The sequence below is a fragment of the Aethalodelphis obliquidens genome, unplaced genomic scaffold (assembly GCF_003676395.1).
Source record: "Aethalodelphis obliquidens isolate GAN/ISIS:26980383/991018 unplaced genomic scaffold, ASM367639v1 scaffold3, whole genome shotgun sequence".
Taxonomy (NCBI): Eukaryota; Metazoa; Chordata; class Mammalia; order Artiodactyla; family Delphinidae; genus Aethalodelphis; species Aethalodelphis obliquidens.
In genome coordinates, this window is record NW_020837947.1 from 74,208,883 (window position 1) to 74,229,653 (window position 20,771).

Consider the following 20,771-nt stretch of genomic DNA (forward strand, 5'->3'; position numbering starts at 1 on the left):
AATGTAATCTTATTTGGTAATCTTATTTGGCTAGCAATACACCCAATGCTTGGGTACAAATTTAAGATTCTACAAGTACCATCTAAAAGTGCAAAAAAAAGTAATTCAATAGTTTTAAAATATAAATAATTTTATAAGTTGCCTCATGGAAAATAATCAAATGGTTATTTTTCTATAAAAGTCTGCCCTCTGTCTCTCAGCTGAACTGTCCTCTCTTCATTAGATAGGACTTTACATGAGTAGCTCCAGCCACACATTCTACCTCACTTCACCTCTCTCCCCACCTTCACCCAGAGCCCAGTTCTAAGTATTGGCCAAACACGCACCAGCTCATCTTGATTATCTGAATGGTCATTGGGTTCTTCCCCCTTGATGGCAAATCCACAAACTGGTTAATGTGACCCCAGGCAAATAAAATTTGGCTGCATTCCCATTTCTAGCTACAAGTTTTTTTTTTTAATAAAATGAAAGAATTAATAAATTCATTCAGCAAAGTTGCAGGACAAAAAAACAACACATAAAAATCACTTGTGTCTCTATACACTAATAATACATGATTGGAAAAGGAAATTAGGAAAATAATTCTATTTACAATAGCACCAAAAACGCCCACCAAACTTAGGAGTAAACCTAACCAAGGAGGTAAAAGACTTGTACACTAAAAACTACAGAACATTGCTGAAAGAAATGAACGGAGACACAAAAAATGAAAAGACACCCACGTTCATAGACTGGAAGACTTAATATTGTTATGATGTCAACGCTACCCAAAGCAATCTAAAGATCCAACATATTCCCTATCAAAACCCTAATGGCATTTTTTGTAGAAATAGAAAAAAAAAAAAAAAAACTCCTAAAATTCATACAGAATCTCAAGGGACCTCAAATAGCCAAAACAAGTTTGAAGAAGGAAGAAGTTAAAGAAATCATACTTCCTAATTTCAAAACACATTACAAAGCGACAGTAATAAAAACTGTGGTACTGGCACAGACCAGTGCAACAGAATAGAGTCCAAAAAAATATAAACCCTCACATATATGGTCAAATGATCATGAACAAAGGTGCCAAGACCACTCAATGGGGAAAGCACCGTCTCATCAACAAATGGTAACAGGAAACCTAGATATCCACACTCAGAAGAATGAAGTTGGACCCTTATCTTATACCACACACAAAAATTAACTAAAAATGAATTAAAGACCTAAACCTAAGACCTTAAACTACAAAATTGCTATAGGAAAACCTAGGGGAAAAGCTTCATGACACTGTATTTGGCAAGTAATGATTTCCTGGATATGACTTCAAAAGCACAGGCAACAAAAACAAAGACAGACAAATGGGACTACATTAAACTTAAAAACTCTTGTTCATCAAAAGATATAATCAACAGAGTGAAACTCAACCTAAGAATGGGAGAAAATACCTGCAAAATACATATCTGATAAGCGGTTAGTATTCAGAATATACAAAGAACTCTTACAACTCAACAGCAAAAAGCCAAATAACCCAATTGAAAACTGGGCAAAGGACTTGAACAGACATTTCTCCAAAGATTATATACAAGCTCAACAACACTAATCATCAAAGAAATGCAAATCAAAGCCACAGTGAGATATCACCTCACGCCCATTAGCATGGCTACTCTCAAAACAAAACAAAAACAGAAAATAACAAGTGTTGGCAGGGATGTGGAGAAGTTAGAACTCTTGTACACTACTGATGGGTTTATAAAATGGTGTAACCGCTATGGAAAACAGTACAGCAGTTCCTCAAAAAATTAACAGTAGAACTACCATATGATGCAGCAATCCCACTAATATGTACATATCCCCAAGAATTGAAAACAGGATCTTGAAGAGGTATTTGCAAACTCATGTTCATAGCAGCACTAGTCATAATAGCCAAGGGGTAGAAGCAACCCAGAGTCCATCAATGCATGAGTGGAAAAACAAAATGTGATATATATATACGATGGAGATCTTAAAAAGGAAGGAAATCTTGTCACATGCTTCAATGCTATAGGCTAGGTGTTTGTATCCCCCCAAAATTCATACATTGAAATGCTGATGCCCAAAGACCTTTGGGAGGGGAGTAGGTCATGACAGCAGAGCCCTCATGGATGAGATTAATGCCTTTTATAAAACAGGTCTGGGACTCCTCTGGTGGCGCAGTGATTAAGAATCCACCTGCCAATGCAGGGGACATAGGTTCGATCCCTGGTCCGGGAAGATCCCACATGCTGTGAAGCAACTAAGCCAGTGCGCCACAACTACTGAGCCTGTGCTCTAGGGCCCGCAAGCCACAACTACTGAAGCCTGCGTGCCTAGAGCCCGTGCTCGGCAACAAGAGAAGCCCGCGCAAGAAGCCCGTGCACCACAACGAAGAGTAGCCCCTGCTCGCTGCAACTAGAGAAACCCCGCACACAGCAATGAAGACCCACCGCAGCCAAAAAGAAAAAGAGGACTGAGAGAGCTCCCCTGCCCCCTTTACCACGTGAAGATACTACAGGAAGTGGGCAATCTGCAACCTAGAAGAGAGCCTTCACCAGAACCCAACCCTAGTGTAACCCTGATCTTGGACTTAACTCTGAGAAATAAATTTCTATTGTTGGTAAGTTACCCGGTCTGTGGTATTTTGTTATAGCAGCCTGAACGGACTAAGACATACCAGATGGATGCACCTTGAGGGCATGATGCCAAGAGAAGTAAGACAGGCACAAAGGACAAATACTGGGACTTCCCTGGCGGTCCAGTGGTTAAGACTCTGCGCTTCCACTGCAGGGGGCATGGGTTCGATCCCTGGTTGGGGAACTGAGATCCTGAACGCCTCACAGTGTGGCCAAAAAACAAAAACAAAACAAAGAAAACAAAGGACAAATACTACGTGATTTCACTTTTATGAAGTCTCTAAAGTAGTCAAATTCATAGACATAGAAAGTAGAACGATGGTTATCGGGGGAGTGGGGTGGGGGGAGGGGACAAACAGGAGTTATTTAATGGGTATAGAGTCTCAGCTCTGCAAGGTGAAAAAGTTCTGGGGGCCTGTTTTACAGCAATGCGAACACACTTAACATTACTCAACCGTACACTTAATAGTGGTTAAGATGATACATTTTATGATGTATGTTTTTACCACAATAAAAAAATTTCAAGAAAAAATAAGAAAAAATATAAAGAAATCCAATTTTTTTTTTCTTCTGAATGGGGAGGGAGAAAAGAAATGGGAGGAAATGTTTTCCTTTTGTGTAGATATGTGTGTTTTTATTTCTAGTGCATTCCACACATGCCAGTTCCACAGAGAGAGAGAACAGAGTTTCAACCTTGAACGTGAGGATCTGAGCTTTCTAAAATGAGAAAAGCCTGTAGGCGTTGGGATGTTGACCTTTAGAAACCCGTTTCCAGAGAAGAATTGTGCTTATGGTAGGATGCTTCAGGGAAACAGCAAGAACAACCAGTCTGCCCCAAGAAGGGTTCTTGCCTACAAACAACTGAAACAGACACTGGCAACTTAAAAGGAAAAGAATGTATAGCGGGGAGCTCACAGAATCCACGTTAAGCCTGGAGGACCAGTTCAGAAAACAGGAGGAACTTCCATGTCTGGGGGACCAAGAACACACCTAGGCCACAACCCAGGATCAGCCTCCTTAGGACACCAGCCATACGGTGTCCAGCCACCAGGCTCTGCCTGGCCCCATCACCCCTGGACACTCACTGAGCCACCTCCAACTGATGCTGTGTTTCGGCATCATTTCCTCAGTGTCCAAATCTGGGGTGGGAAGAACTGATTGGACACGCCAGGGAGCTTCCATTCGGTGGGGAATTCCTCCCAATAGGCAGGCTTTTCATGTGCTAAAGGAGAGAGAGAAGGCAGTTGTCCACACTGGTTAGCAAGCAGCTTAGCAGCTGTGTATGTCTCACATGCCTAGCTCATCCAGTTTAAAACAAAGTAATAAGTTTCCGGCCAATTCCAGGAAACAGGAGAATCTTCATGCTTACTGGATCCTGCCACTTGCAATATGGCAGGTTTCCACAGGTTATCCAACCAGATACGACCACTCATAAACCACTGCCGGGCAATGCAAGGTGCACAGAAGCAGGTGGGATGCACGAGGCCATGGTTCATTGCCCTCAAATGTTTTTGCTTTTGTCAAAATCGAATTTATTTGACCTTGATAAGAGCAGACACTGTCTTCAAAACTCCTGCCAGAACAGACTATAAAGACAGAATGAATACACCAGCACTGCTGTCACAACTGCCATGGGACTGACACTGCTCAAGCAGCCATTTATCTGGCACAGTTTAATCAATATGGACGCCTCTGGCCAGCTCCCAGTCTACCTGAAAAAACTTCCATAGACTCTATAAGGCAAAGATACACAGAGATTCAGAAAGTCATAAAGAGGTGGAAATAAAGGGAAGGAATTAACTTTATTTCACATCACGTTCTTTTTTATTCATTGAATACATTCTTCTACTCAAAGGGCTCTGAAGACTTCGGCTTTTATGGTGATAGAGCAAAGATGTCTCTGCGTCCGCCCTCTTGAGAGGTCTATCAAACAACAAGGACTAAAAAAAAAACAGCAACAACTCCACTTTTAAAATGAACTTAGGAGATGTCAACAGCCCTGAACCATGTATGCAGGAAGTGGGTAGAGCAATGGAGAGGGAAGTCAAGAGCAGAGGATGGTCAAACCTCAGTGTCTGCAGAGGCAGCGTCAACAAGAAATAAGCTGCATTATTATATAATAAAGGTTATTATTTTTGTGGAATTTTTTTACATCATGATCTCATATTAGGGAAAGTATATGGTTACCAAGAGTGTATTCCATTCATGATTACAGAGTCTAGAAAATGTACTTTTGTGCCTGCAGACCAAAATAAGATGATAGATGAAAATGTGTGTAAACTGTACAGTTCAAAATAAAGCTATCAGTCAAACAGTGCTAGAAAACTTAAAACAAAAACCCATTGGTTCTCTGTTCCTCAGACTTGGCGGCTGTGAAAATGCCTTTATTCTGGTCTTACAGTTGAATGGTAGTTTGGGTGGGTATAGAGTTTTAGGAGTACTTTAGAAACAGTGACAAATATCCGGGGAAGTGAGATGGATATTATCGTCCTTTGCTAAAGATGAGAACATTGAGATATAAAGAGATATGTGACTTTCCAAAGGTGTCAAGCCAACATAAAGTAGTACTAGAACTCAAACCTGTGTCTAGTGCCAGGTTCGGTTTTCTCTTCATGACATGTAAAAACGCTGGGCACAATCTTTATGGCTTTATGTTTCAGCATTTCATTCTGCCTCATGTTCTTGGAGATCTGTTTCACTGTTATCCCTTTTCTCCACCCTAACGAGCACCCAGTTATTTATTTCACCTTGAGCATCTCTGCACTGTAGCTCCTTCCCCTGCTTCTGGCCATCCTTAAAGGACTGCAGTTCAGGTCTCAAAATAAACACTGACTTACATACTTAAAGCTACAGCAGAAAGCAAATCCTAACTACTCATTAGAGAAACATTTCTCAATGTTTTTTCTGAACCTAAGAAGTGAGAAGGAAAATAATTAGTCGAAAGTGGCTTCATCTTCTCAATGCCACCTGCAGCAGGAAGGCATCTGATGTATTTTAGTTGTTCATAACGATCCAGCTGGCTCATGATCATAAAAAAGTGAAACTCTGGTTTATAATCAGCCATTAGCAGTTTTTTTACACTACAGAGAGATAAAGATTCAAGAATAATTACCGCTTCCCCTCTGCCCCCCAAAATGTATTAGTAAAAAAATACGCTTTAAAATGTAGAACACAGTAAACACACAGGTACGCAGCTTCCCTTCCCACCCCCTTTTCCCAAAGCAAACAGGAAGGCACAGTCTGTGACCTTGGACTCATACACCCTCTCGAATTCACCCTCTGTTAGACCTGTGGAACTGACTAGGTACTAGTCAGTCTGCATTGAAAAAAACCCAACTGCACTCCAGATGACTCTGGTTTTTTTTTTTTTTTGTTTTTTTTTTTCGGTACGCGGGCCTCTCACTGCTGTGGCCTCTCCCGTTGCGGAGCACAGGCTCCGGACGCGCAGGCTCAGCGGCCATGGCTCACGGGCCCAGCCGCTCCGCGGCATGTGGAATCTTCCCGGACCGGGGCACGAACCTGCGTCCCCCGCATCGGCAGGCGGACTCTCAACCACTGCGCCACCAGGGAAGCCCCAGATGACTCTGTTCTGAATCGGACAAAGAAATGATGTGATAACAATCATTTGATACTTACTCCACAGTATCGGTTACCATTAAATATCTGAGGTGGCAGAGGGTTGCCCTGGGCAGGCTTCTTCTCCAGGGGGATGTTCTTGTACATCCACTGCCTCTGCTCTTCCGACATCGTGATGTCCACCTCCTCAAACTCTATCTTGTTGGCTTCCAGAAATCTAACCACATCCTGCTGCTTCTTCTTTATCTGCAGAGAGAAGACAAACACATAAGGAGAAATGCTCCTCCAAAACCTAGTGGAAATATTTCCAATTTGAACTAGATTTGAGTGTTCATCGTCAGAGGCCACTGAGCTAAAAAAAAAGAGGTAATTTTTGCAGACAGCACACACTGTCCACTCCCTGGTGATCCAGCAGACGTCTCAGCAAGTACTGACACAGTGGTTTCTCCAAGAATTCTGGGGCACAACTCCGCCGGTCTGGGAGGGACAGACGAGGTCTGAGGTGGGAGATTCACTTAGTTCTCAGGGGGCCATAACTACCCACTCCCAGCCCCAGCAGTTGACATTTACAGTCACGAAAGCCCTGTCTGTCCCCAACCAATTGAAAACCACAGAGAGCCCATCTGAGATGTCGACATTTCATTGATTCCTGGGAGCGGCAACAGTTTTATTCCCCTCAGCAGCCTCTTTCAGATATGCCGCAGCTGTAGCCACTGTCATGAGAGCATCCTTTCATCAATTCACAAGAGTAAAACGTTCTCCACTTCCAAGGGGAGAGTAAACAACAAGCACCATCCTACTTTGAACTCTCTTTCTTAACCCTTCTTGTTCCCCTGATGTTTCATCTTTCCTTCTCCAGTCACTAGGGGTCAGGTATGCTCTTGAAGAGCTGCAAACACATCTGCAGGTTTTCCAGATGTTACCAATCTTCTTAACTGAAGGTACGTATGAACTCATTGAGATGCGGTGACAAGATTCAGGTATCTTAACCACAGCATGTAAAACCTGAGAAAACAAGTGTACTTTTTCTGAACGATCCTGGGAAATCGGCAAAAACAACAAGCTTAAGTGGTGAAGTAAATGTTATAATGGCCAAAGAAAAGAATCATTTTGAGAAGTGAAGCAGCTAGAAAGACCTCTGGACAAAGAAAATAAAATGCTGAAGAACAAACTTTCACGGACTGATTGTCCCAACCAATCTCCTCCACCCCACCTCAATCCGACTGCTCCCCAAAAGCCTCAGTGACATGTGTCTCTGATCACTGGGTTCAAGTCTATGAATGACTAATGATGCAATGTCATAGTTAGTATGGACGGAAATAAAAGGCTGGCAAGAAAGGACACCTTTTAAGCGCAATAATATTATAAAAGGAGAGAATTACTGTATGGTTGTAAATCCAAGTTGAAAATGATATTATCTCCATTTCTTGAACTAAGCCACTTCTCATGTCTGAAAAAGTTAACTTTTTCTCCTCACTCATAGAATTTCAGAACATATATTATTTTGTAACTTCGGTATGCAAAAAAGTATCATCCATCCTACTTAACTTCCCCTTACAACTCTACCAGGTAGAGTTTATCGACCCTGAGGTTGAAAGCGTTCACCTATTTTGATCCAAGTCCTAGTGTGTGTTCTTATCAAGACAATCATGTCACTGTCCTAAAATCCTTCTTCTTCTTCTTCTTTTTTTTTTTTTTGCGGTACGCGGGCCTCTCACTGTTGTGGCCTCTCCCGTTGCGGAGCACAGGCTCCGGACGCGCAGGCTCAGCGGCCATGGCTCACGGGCCCAGCCACTCCACGGCGTGTGGCATCTTCCCGGACCGGGGCACGAACCCATGTCCCCTGCATCGGCAGGCGGACTCTCAACCACTGCGCCACCAGGGAAGCCCCCTAAAATCCTTCTTTAGTGGGTCCCCACTGGCCTTCGTAAAGCAAACAAAAAGTTACCTACAATCCTACTATCCAGACGGCCACTGCCAAAATTTAAATAGAGGAAAGGGTCTGGATTTAATGTCCGTATTTGGAGCTCTACATACCCAGCACATTTCAACTGTTCGTGAGCATGATCAAAAATGGGACTTATCCATAGTCAAACCTTGGTTTTCCATATATAATGTACAGACATATAACGTCCACCACGACTCCAAAATGTGGGTACTTAAAGGCTCGATATGAGGATGAATCAAGACATGCACACAGCTTCTTCACTCCCCCCACCTCCTGGCCATAAACACACAGGGACACACATACACACACACACACACACACAGGGTATTTATTGCTCGACTATAATCCCCTACAGCTCACCTGGTCTTTCCTTTCACACAATCACACCGGGTAAAAAAACTGCACCTTGACCCTTTCACTGAACAATAAATGTATCATGACCACTGCCCTCTGTCATTGAAAAGTTTTCAGAAGTATGAATTTTAATATCTTCCTGGCAATTCCACCATGTAGATGCACAGTTAACTATTACTCTATTGTTGAATACTTGGCATGCTTGTAGGTTTCACCACTAGAAATAATGCCATCTTTATATATCTTTGATGGTATCGCTCAAGACCACTTTAGGACAAAGCCCTGTGAATGAAACCCAGGTGAAAGGGCAGAGCTATTTCTCAGACTCCTGAAGGACTCAGGGTAAAACTGTCTTTCATCAAGGCCACCTCAATTTACATTACCATTAGTCTAAGAGTGTCCATGTCTCAACACCCCTCCTCCTTATAGCCAATATTTGAAAGTTACATCGTAGAATATTAAAATTCAAATGACGTGAGGTGATGGATGTTAATAAACTAATTGTGATAATCAATTCACAATATATACATACATCAAATCATTATGCTGTACACCTTAAACTTATACAAGTGTTGTATGTCAATTATATCTTAATAAAACTGGGAAAAAATGGTCGCTGTTTTAAGAAAAAAATTCAAATGCATCATTATACCCTATCAACGCTCAGGAAGCAAAGGACAGTTCCTCACTGACACTGGTGATGGCTGATGGTAGCGTGAGGAGTGAAATGTGAGTAATTATATCTGTATTTTAAGAGGAAAGCAGGAGAGGCATGACCAGCTTTGTGTTTCAGAGAGATCACTTTAATATTATGCAGCTTAAAAAGAAAAAAGGAGAAATTCTGTAAGTACTGTTAACACTGCTATGGAAAGGTCTCCAAGATGTATACATGGAAAAAAAAAAAGCAGAACTGTGTGTAGGCTAGGCACATTAAAAAAAAAAAAAAAAGGAGAAAAATAGGAACACTTTTGTATTTACTTGTATTTTCATTTTTTAGAAAAATGCTTGAAGGTTTATATAAGAAATTAACAAAAGCGGTTGCCTGGGGAGTGAGTGGGAACTGGAGGATGGGGACAAAGTGACAGCAAGAGTTTTCACTCTATATTTGTAAACCTTTTGGAAAAGTGTGAATGTGTCAACATTCAAAAGATTAAAGAGAAGAAATTTAAGAGAGAAAGAAAGCCTCCCATAGAAAACAACCTGGAGGGGGGCAGTAGTCCATGGCCATAGAGACCAGGGGCATTTCGTATAAATCAGCAGGATATGAAGCTGGACTTGGAGCGTTTCGTCACTTGCTGGCCTCCCTGACTCCTTACACTTAGAAGAAAGGCCAGATGATTAAAAAGAAAAAAAAAAAAGAGCTACAAATCCTTGTTCCCCCACCTATTTACTGGGTGAGTTTGAGCAAGCTACTTAATCTCTCTATGCCTCAGTTTTTCCATCTTTAAAATGGGAATAATAGTATTACCTGCTTTATTGGATTATTGTGAGGGTTATAGATAAATTATGTGTAGCTTACAATATTTATTGCCTGGCACATAACAGTGCTGTATAACGTCTTAATTATTATTGTTGAATTTGTTATTTGAAATCACATTAAAAAAAAATCTTTCAGAATGCAGTGTCAGGGAAAAGTTCACTTTTTTGAGACAAGGTGAATCAAATTATCGTATTTTGCTTTGCTTTTGTTGAAGTTTATAAATAAATTTAGCACATGTTCAAAATTTTTTAAAATTAAAAAAAAAAAGAGCTAAGGCCACAGAAAATTAATACGATAGCAGGTCACCCAAATAAACAAAGGGGAGAAATTGTGCTCCAGAGAAGGAAGTTTCAAGGGGATGTTTGTGACATTAGCCTCAGGAAGGAAGATGAGTCATGGCAGCAGGGCTGTTTTGAGATTTCCCAGGTGACCGAGGCTGGAACTGTGGAAGCCCAGGGATGAGCGGCAGGGACAGACCAGCCCAGGAGGTGGGACCTGGGAGAAGCCAGGGTCGTAGGTAACGGAAGGGCTTCCCTCATGGCAAGAGGAAGCCATCAAGGGCACTGCACAGGCCGGCATAAACCCAGGGTTCAGATAACAATAACATATACCGTCACTTCCTTGACACAAAGAGTTTTATTTACGTTTCAACCCTTCTGAAACAAAACACACCTTGCAATCAATATCAAAAGAAGTTTGGGGAGAGAAATTTGTGGAAGAGAAGTAAATTCTGGGGTGACAGTCAAGGCCTTCACCCATGTCAATTTAGCCATGGGTGACAGTACCTGTAACTCACGTGACTGTTTTTTTTTTCTTCAAACACACTTAGAAGTCATAGCAGATAACGCTATTTATCCAGTAGCCCATCTCCCTTTCTTTCTTAATAACCGAAGCCTGATTTGGTTTTAGAAAGCAATGTGCTCAGCTATAAAAACTTGTTGAGCCAGCTCCTCTGCAGCTACGGGTGATCATAGAACACAGTGCTGGCCAGTGAGATGTGAGGCGTCTGCTCCTTGGGAAGGCTCCACCTAATGAATGAAAAGACAAAGCCCATTTTGCACTTGGTCACTCTTCTCCCTTCTCTCTTGCAGAAATGCACCCGTGGTGCCCGGAGGTGCAGAAAGCATTTGGCAATTGTGAAAACCAACACCATATGCAAGAATGGCAGTGGTCAAGCAGAATGACAGGAACCTGGGTTCTTGATGACATCTAACAGCTGCCACACGAGTCTTGTGCAGCCCACTCTAAACCTTATTAGACAAATAAAACCCTAATTAGTTAAGCCACTTTTTAGCAACTTTTCTAGAGCTTGCATCCCAATGCAATGCTACCTGGAAAACTCTTAATTGCTACATAAAATGTCTTCGGCAATACTGTAGTATGACGGATTGAAAATAAAAGCTATTATTGCACAGCAGAGCCTAAAAATAAAAGCTGTAAGACATAAATTTCATATAAGTGAAATGAGGATCTGTCACTGGATAAACAGATGAATTTTCATTCCTTTTCTTTGTGAAGCAACAGCAAAGCTGTTGGACCTAAAACAGGCAGATATCTGCAAAAGCATGAGTTGCATTCCATCTCATCTTTCAAACGTACACCATTACACGTCATCCAAAGCAATTAAGGGGAAAGGACACCGTTAAATCTCTTGGGCTCTATCGCAGGGAGGCCCACAGGCCAATTCTAGCCCAGTAACTGTGTTTTTATGGCCCACAGCCAAATATAGTCTTTATCTTTTTAAATGGTTGGGGGGGAAAAGAAATCAAAAGAATGATAGTATTTCATGACATAAAAATTCTATGAGATACAAATTTCCGTGTCCATAAGTAAAGTTGCATTGGAAGACAACTACATCCATTCATTTACATGTTCTCCCTGGACGCTTTCGTCCTAGAGAAATTAGCATAATTGAGCCATTGTAACAGAGGCTGTACCGTTCCCAAAGCCTAAAGTATTTAACAGCTGCCCTTTTCAGAAAAAGTTTGCCAACTCTACGCTGGATCACAGATCTTCATTTCCGGCTCAGAGCTCACTTTCTCAGTGAGGCCTTGCCTGACTATGTGGTTTTACACTTTGACCAGCCTCCCTCCCCCAAACTCCCGATTCCCTTTCAATGCTTTATTTGACCATAGCACATAGCATCTGACACACTGTCGTTTTACACATTTGTTTGTCCACCTCGTCCTACTAGAACACAAATTCCACAAGGGCAGGGGATTTTTTTTTTTTTTTTTTGCGGTACGCGGGCCTCTCACTGTTGTGGCCTCTCCCGTTGCGGAGCACAGGCTCCGGACGCGCAGTCCCAGCGGCCATGGCTCACGGGCCCAGCCGCTCAGCGGCATGTGGGATCTTCCCAGACCGGGGCACGAACCCATGTCCCCTGCATCGGCAGGCAGATTCCCAACCACTGCGCCACCAGGGAAGCCCTCCTGTTGTTTTTGAGCCACCCAGTCTGTGGTATTTTCTTATAGCAGCCCAAATGGACTAAAACAATAAACCTTTACCCTTTCAACTCCGGGGCCCTGCAGGACCCAGATCTGCTGAAGCCCCAAGCCCTGACGAACCGGGCCCAGTGATAAGCTGTGTGGGCTGGTGCCACTCAATCTGCTGATGTAGCATGAACACTCAACGACCCACGCAAATCTTAGTGAAGACACTGGTAGCTTTCCCTGGCAACCTCCTGGCTCCAGGCATCCCTAGGGACTGGATCAGAGGCCAGGCTAACTAAATTATACTGCACTTGACTTACACTTACCCCCTATTCTCAGGCGCTGAGTGCAAGTAAACTTGCACTTCTCTACTCTCTCTCCACGTAGGATTAGTTCTTTCCCAGAAGGCTGCCAGTTAACTTATGTAATTAAGCAGCCCCTGCCAGATTCTTCCAGACGCTTCCAGACGTGTCTAATCATGTTTGAATTCCGGGGTGAACACAGCGGAGGCTGTACCCTGGGACCTTGGGAGTCCCTAGTAAACAAAGACATTATCAATTTGAATAAGATAGGGCTTGTTTTTTTTTCTAACTGAGATTTAACGTGAGCAATTGTGGGAAAGCAAGTGTAAAGACAAAGCACAAAAAAAGAATGAAATAATGACATTTGCAGCAACATGGATGGATCTAGAGATTATCATACTAAGTGCAGTAAGTCAAACAGAGACAAATATCTTATGATATCACTTATATGTGGAATCTAAAAAAAATGATACAAATGAACTTATGTACAAAACAGAAAGAGACTCAGACATAGAAAACTTATGGTTACCGAAGGGGAAAGGGAAAGGTGGCGGGGAGGGATAAATTATGAAGTAACATAACATACATCTATATATAAAATACATAAACAGCAAGGACCTACTGTATAGCACAGGGAACTCTACTCAATATTTTGTAATAACCTATATGGGGAAAGAATCTGAAAAAGAAAACATATATATTATATATATATATACATATATATACACACACACACACACACACATATATATGTGTATCTTGAGTCGCTTTGCTGTACACCTAAAACTAACACAACATTGTAAATCAGCTATACTTCAATTAAAAAAAAAAAAAGACAAAGCACAGATGGCAGACAACAAGAAAAACTGGAAAAAAAGAAAAGTATGTATTTTAGAGTTAGACTGTCCTGGTTTTAACCCTGGCCCTGTTAGTCGAGTAGCCTTGGAGATATTACTAAGCTTCTCTTTTGGCCTTAGTTTCCAAATCTGTGAAATGGACCCAGAATCTTTTTTCACAGGTTTATTGGGAGGATTAAATAATAAAAGAGCTAAACCGTAATAGGCACTGCTCAGTTGTTTCATTCATTCAAGCATGTTTTCTTTCTCTGCCCTAGATGTGGCCTTCTGCAAAAAATATAAAGTAACTTCATAGAACCTTCAAAGGCTTTAGGTATTGGATATAACAGTTCTTCATTTCACCTCCTTTCACACTTCAAATACACAGTTTTCTTTCTTCTGACTTGAGGCAGATGTAAGGCTGATTTAGGGCCTTTTATGTCTGTCACAAGGAAAAAATCAAAGGCAGGCAGAGGAAAGAGGACAGAGAGCACAGATTTTCTTATAACTTTCTAAGACTTACAGAGGAGGCGCTGGACTAGACTAGGAGGGGTAGGGGGCCCGAAGACAACTCCTCCTTCCAAATAAAAAGGGAAGAAAGGTCTGATGATCTTTTCTGGGTCAAAGACACACGAACTTCCAAGCAATTGAGTAGGGTACCTCGAAGATCTATCATTCCATGGCAAATTCTTTAACTAATACCACACCGTTGGACTTACTAGGCATTACATTCTCATAAAGAGGATGTAAATGGCAGGCGATAGACTAGTTACCCCAAGCTATTCACTACGTCTCCTGTGAAGACTAGAAAGTGAAAGCCCTGTGTTCCCAGCCACCCTTGCAGCTGGGAAGTCACTGACCCAGAGCCCACTGCTGAGCTGGGGGCCAAAGTCCAATGGGTGGAGCTTCTGCACAAGGCTCTGCTCTCCTGCTGAAGCTAATGGATCAATACCAGGGCCCTTTGTCCCTGCCCTTCCTCCCTCTTCTTGCTTGGAACCTTGGTGTGAGGGCTGGAGGTACAGGGGCCGCCTTTCCACCATGAGGCAACAAGCATCAGGAAAAGGCCAAGAGATCCCAGAAATACAGGCCCTGGACAAATCAGTCTCCAGACTTAAGCTGGAGAGACCCAAACACCTCTGTTCATTTAAGTTCACGTTACTCAGGTTCTCTCTTACCTGCAAACGGACACACGCCTCCCCTAAAACACCCACCGATGTGTTTCCTTTCTGGGAAGCAGGACGGGGTGTAGAAGAAACCCCAACAAGCCATTGGCTCACTGGCAACATTCAAATGCTGTTTAACTCAACATGAGATTACACGTAAAGTGCTGTGTCTCTGGTGTCTATTTCAGTCTGTCTTACTAGAAAGCAAATACCAGGCTACCAAGCTGAAGATAACAATGAGAGAGGCTGTCTTGCAAGAGATTGAAACTTGAGTTTTAGGGAATCAGAGTGTCAGAAAGAGCAACTGTGCACTACAGGGCAATTTTTGAAAGAATCATTATTATATGTTGTAAATTAAAGCAATACAATTTTAGTGATGGGAAACATTGTGCTTTTTTGTCTGTGTATCGTTAGCACAGCCCCTGGTACTTACTAGGCACTCCATATGTTTGTATTAAACAAATAAACATTATTGAGCTTGAATAAATACTTTTAACATATTTTCTTTTTAACCAGTAAATACTCTGGATCCTGTTTTCTTAACCAACTTGCATTGGCTTCTTTTTTCCATGTTTATAATGTTAAGTCGTCTTTTCAATTAAAAAAAAATAATATCCCGAAGTAATTATTTTTTATATTACCTTCCAAGGATTCAACGTTCAGAAACAGACTTTATATGGTTGTCATAATAACATACACATTTTGGGTAGAATGTTTCGGTTGTATTACAAATATTTTCTGCTTTTGTAATCTTCATAGTTATCTTATTGCATGCATGGATTCTATTAAGTATTTAACTCTAAGGTTTAGAACATTATCCAACCATTGGAAATTTAAGTATATTCTAGATATATTTTTCTTTTATAAGAAAACAAAGCTGTTTCAAACGGGCTGACATTTTTCATGATGACAAATGGTATCAATAGTAAGCTACCTAACAGATACTAAAACACACAGAGATGCTCACCCGTACACACACACCTTCTTTCTTGATTTGTCCCTTCAAAGTAAAGATGATACTTTATCAGGTAACTATGTCACAAAATGGATTTTAGGAAATGTTTGATATTATGATTTTGTTACTGAAAACAATGCTTGTTGTCTATAAAAGTTGTCACTATGAAAACCTAGAAACATAATTTTCTAATCTACTAAAAATCTTTCAAATGAAAAATTCCAGTGAGTTTTTTTAATGTAAAAATCTAACATCTTCCAATTCGTTTTCAGGAACTAATTGACATCAGGGAAGAGAGTAGGATTTTAACTACAAAATTGGATGGGACCAGAAAAATGATTATCACTGTCCTTGAATTCTAATGATGCTTATCCTCCATGTGCATATCCTTTATAATCTGCTTTCTCTTGATACTAATACTTTGAAGACATCACATACTTCCACATCTTCAACTGTCGCCTCTATGGAGACACAGCTAAAATTTGCATTTCAAAATTGGCCTCTTTCACAAGGGCCAATCCAGAGCGCCAAAGCCTTTCTGGAAATGTATGCTTAAACGTCCCACCATCACCTCAGACTTCACTGCTAAAACAAAACAACAAAACAAGGTTTTGTTGTCATAAGATCAACCTAGCAATCTACCTCCTTCTCCTAACTTCCCTGTTTCTGTTAACAATACATCACTGTGTTGCTGGCTCAGCATGACCACAGACCTGCCTGTGAGTCCAACACTTAACACTGTTCCAAAAATAACCTACCTAAGGAAAGCCTTCACACACACACACTCTCTCTCTCTCTCTCTCTCTCACTCTCTCTCCCTCTCTCTCCCCCTCTGTTTTAGATGAAGAGCCTCTCCTATCTCAGTTTGGTAGGTACTGGAATTGTGACTTTGATGTCCTCGAGGGGCCCTGGTTCATCTGTGACTTTTTCCATGACAGTTAGAACATCTGATGATGATGTCAAGGGCAGTGGCCTGATCCCCAGAGGGGCCACTTCATTTTGATTTGTGTTCTAGTTCTGGACAACCAGCAAGGGATGGATCTGTCACCTCGGGCAAGTTACTGCTTCTATCAAAGCCTCAGTTTCCTCATCGGTGAAAGGCAGATCAGAATTTAGGGCAGACGGTGGTGACGAAAATTAAGCGACATAACGTTCTCAGTGCACGGCACGCAGGGAAAGAGCTCAACACACAGTAGTCACTAGTATCATTACACTTGTAATTCTAAGGCCACAGACCTCATCGGCTATTCTGTTCTTTGGCAAGCTTACTCTCCTGCCAATCACTGAGGACACCTGGGCCCAGTACAATGCCATTCCCTCAGTGAGTCACTCATTTGTTCACTCTAGAAGGACATTCTGAGGGTCGAGCAGGTGCCCAGGCACTGTGCTAGGCTTAGTCGGTACACACCTGCCTCTGCCTTCCTTCAGCTCGCGCCCAAGAAAGCTGGGAGTTACAGGGAGTCAAAGCACTGACAGTGCCCCAACTATAAAACCAGGTAACGCAGAGAGGACTGATAAAAAGAAATGTTCACAGATTGAGATATGGGGAAGTCATTCTGGCTTTCCCATGAGTTACATTGAATTTTATGCTGACTAAAATAGACTGTGGCCTATCAAACATACATTGTACATCTGTTTTAATTATTAGAGGACACATTGATTAAAAGTAAAGAATGTCTGTGTTAAAAATAGAGATTAAGGGCTTCCCTGGTGGCGCAGTGGTTGAGAGTCCGCCTGCCGATGCAGGGGACGGGGGTTCGTGCCCCGGTCCGGGGAGGATGTAAAGGGAGGATAAGGCTCCCTTCCCAGGGGCCAAGGCCATGCTGACTTGCTAGGCACTGGCTGGAATGTTCTTTTTCTGAAATCTTGAAGAAATGCAACCCTGACTAGTTTCATGTTCTTTGTTCTGACAAGATATAAACTGTGCTGGAAACCCTGCTTCTGCAGAGCAGTTTCTCAGTCACCTGGGAAGCTGGCTTCTGGCTAGTCCTCAGTTTGGCTCAAATAAAACTCTCTTCTGTTCTTACGATTGATTGTTGATTATTTCCATTGACAGGATCCACTCTCTGGGAACATACCCTTTGGTAAAAATGGGCTTCCCTTTAGAGTTGAGCATGACTGCTGTCACGCTAGCACATATTCTGCGAGGCTGTATCCTCATGCCAACCCTGTCGTCCTCCCATCCTGCGAGGCAAGCTAGGGCAGCCTACAAGTGATGAGGGCAGGACGGGGTCTCCTCAGGCACACGCTGCACAGAGCTCGTCACAGCAGAATGCGCCTCAACTGCCCAGGCCAGACTCACCAAACCCAGAAACAGACAGGCGCTGTCCCTTGCTGTGTGTTCACAAGAGTAACCCTTTTGACTTTCCCGTCTCTGCTGCATACAGGGACTGAGAAAAAGAATGCTAGAGTTGGGCTCCCCTGGTGGCGCAGTGGTTGAGAGTCTGCCTGCCGATGCAGGGGACACGGGTTCGTGTCCCGGTCCGGGAGGATCCCACATGCCGCGGAGCAGCTGGGCCCATGAGCCATGGCCGCTGAGCCTGCGCGTCCGGAGCCTGTGCTCCGCAATGGGAGAGGCCACAACAGTGAGGCCTGCGAACCGCAAAAAAAAAAAAAAAAAGAATGCTAGAGTTAAAACTAGAAAGTGCGGTGTGGGGGAGGGAAGGACCGGGAGATTGGGGTTAGTAGATGCAAACTATTATATATGGAATGGATAAACAACAAGGTCTTACTGTAGCACAGGGAACTCTATTCAGTAATCTGTGATGAGCCATAATGGAAAAGAATATGAAAAAGAATGTATATATATATATATATGTGTGTGTGTAACTGAATCACTGTGCTGTACAGCAGAAATCAACACAACATTGTAAATCAAGTCTACTTCAATAAAATAAATTTTAAAAAACAAACTAGAAAGTGGAACAGGGAGAACCACAGATGTCAGGCACGTAAAGAGGAATTAACAAATGTCCCCATGGCTGTCCTCTGGGACTAAAAGACCTACTGTACAGCACAGGGAACTATACTCAATACCTTGTAATAACTTATAATGGAAAAGAATCTGGAAAAGAATATATATATGTATAACTGAATCATTTTGCGGTACACTTGACATATACACAATATTATAAATTAACTATACTCCAATATATAAATAAATAAGTAAACAAGTAAATAAAGCAAAAAGGAAAAAAGAAATTGACTGGGTCTTTACATAATGGCTTCTGTTAACTAAATCATCTCCATATGGTCCACACGTCCTGTCCAAGTTCTATTTATTCTTCAAGGTTCAGCCCCAAAGCCCACACTGCGATCAACTATGCCTACCCAGTGGTTCTCAGCTGGGACAATTTTGTCCCCCCCCCCAGGAAACAGCTGTCAACGTCTGCAGACATTTTTGGTTGTCACAGTTGGCAGGTACAACTGGCATCGAGTGGGCAGAGGCCAGGGATGCTGCCAAACACCCCGTGATGTACAGGACAGCCCCCCAGGATGTCAACAGTGCTGATGCTGAGAAACCCTGACTTATACCAGCCACAGCCCTCCCAGACCCTCTTTTCATCAAACTCCCATTACCCCCACGGGTCACCGCCATTTAGTGATATACAGCCTGGCGCTGTTGATAGCAGGTACCTGTGCCTCTTTCCCCAACTTAACTGTAAATTCCTCCGGCGGATGAAGACCATGTGTGTAGCACATCGGTGTTCCCCCGGGACTCAGCAGGGTGGCTCCGAAGAGCTGCTCGTCACATACCTGTTAGTTGACTTGTCTCCTTTCCCACCTGCTTGATGCAATATAAGCGGCTTTAACTAATTTCTCTATCAACTCATGCCATAAATTGCTTTTACTCTGCATTTTGAAAAAAACAAAAATGAAAACAAAACAACTTGTATTACTTGGCAACGCGAAGCCATAAAAAACATGAGCAAAAACCTGGAATGAAAGATGTGGGTGGTTTGATGTTTCTGTTTTTACATTCCCTGTCAAGATTACATGTTTACTTCCTTAAAGGAAAAAGTCAGCCAAGTATAAAATATGAACTTAAAATGCCGCTCTTTTGCAAGACTATCTATGAAAATTACATACTACTGTTCACACACATGCTTCCTGTTAATTAGAGGATCGTTTGTAGAAAAACCTGCTCCAGCAAAACTTGCTGTAATAGTCCAAATCCTCTGCAGTAATGAGGAAATCCTGCTGAGGATGGTATTTTCCACCAAGAACGACAGGACTGCAGCCAAAAGCCATGCTTTTATCAATGGCCGGAGGTGCTGCCCTGCAACAGCGTGTTTGGAGTATGTTCTTCCCAATTCTACGCCAGTCCATTCTCAGATGTGCGAGAAGAGATCCTAAGAGGTGATCTAGAAACTGTATCTATTTACATTTGACAAATAATATGGGGACGGCAGATTGTTCTCACAATTACATTTTTTAGGGGGATCATATAATGAATTAGTATTTCCATAGTGGGTGCACACTGATGCCTCAGAGAAAGTCTGGGCCTTTTCACCCGCATCTCATGGACCGGTCCCGTCAGCTTTCTCTTCCCTCCTCGGGCTACTGAGCCAGGCCGGTCAGTGCGCCTTGGGTGCTGAAAATTCCCATTCAGCTGGACACTCCATTCTGTTCAGATGCCACACAACCGCCCCTAGGAGCTTTCAAAGCTAGCTTGAATCTCTGCAAGCTCTCACCCTTCCTACGGAGGACCCTGATTCCTGCAGCCCAGATAAGACAGTCTGTTTTGAAGAGTGACTCCAAATTCTGGTGTCTCTGCCTCAGATTCCTCGTTATTTTCAGCCATGTCATTTCTGCATTCCGTCTTGACTCCAAAGAGTCAGTGGAGAAGTTAACAAAGAATGAGAAATTAACACAACATTGTAAAGCAACTATACTTAAATGAAAAAAATATTAAAACTGGAAAAAGAAAAAAAGGAATTAGAGAGAGAGCAGAGAGACGCAGCACAAAGAAAAACTGAAGTCTCTAAAAGGTCAAGGAGGCATGGTTCACTCAACAGGTTTGACAAGACCTTGTGGAGACCTCGCGAGGCTGTAAACGCTGCCCTAGTAACTAGGGGAACGTAAGTGACAAATCAAG

General features: G+C 42.4%; 1 protein-coding gene across 1 annotated transcript in view; it reads right to left on the minus strand.

Annotated features, from left to right (window-relative positions):
* SH3BGRL2 (SH3 domain binding glutamate rich protein like 2) overlaps positions 1-20,771 on the minus strand; it is a 50,855-nt gene that overhangs the window by 14,362 nt on the left and 15,722 nt on the right. The window contains exon 2 of the mRNA XM_027091966.1: positions 6,264-6,449. Within this exon, the coding sequence (XP_026947767.1) occupies positions 6,264-6,449 (186 nt within the window). The remainder of the gene's footprint in view (positions 1-6,263; positions 6,450-20,771) is intronic.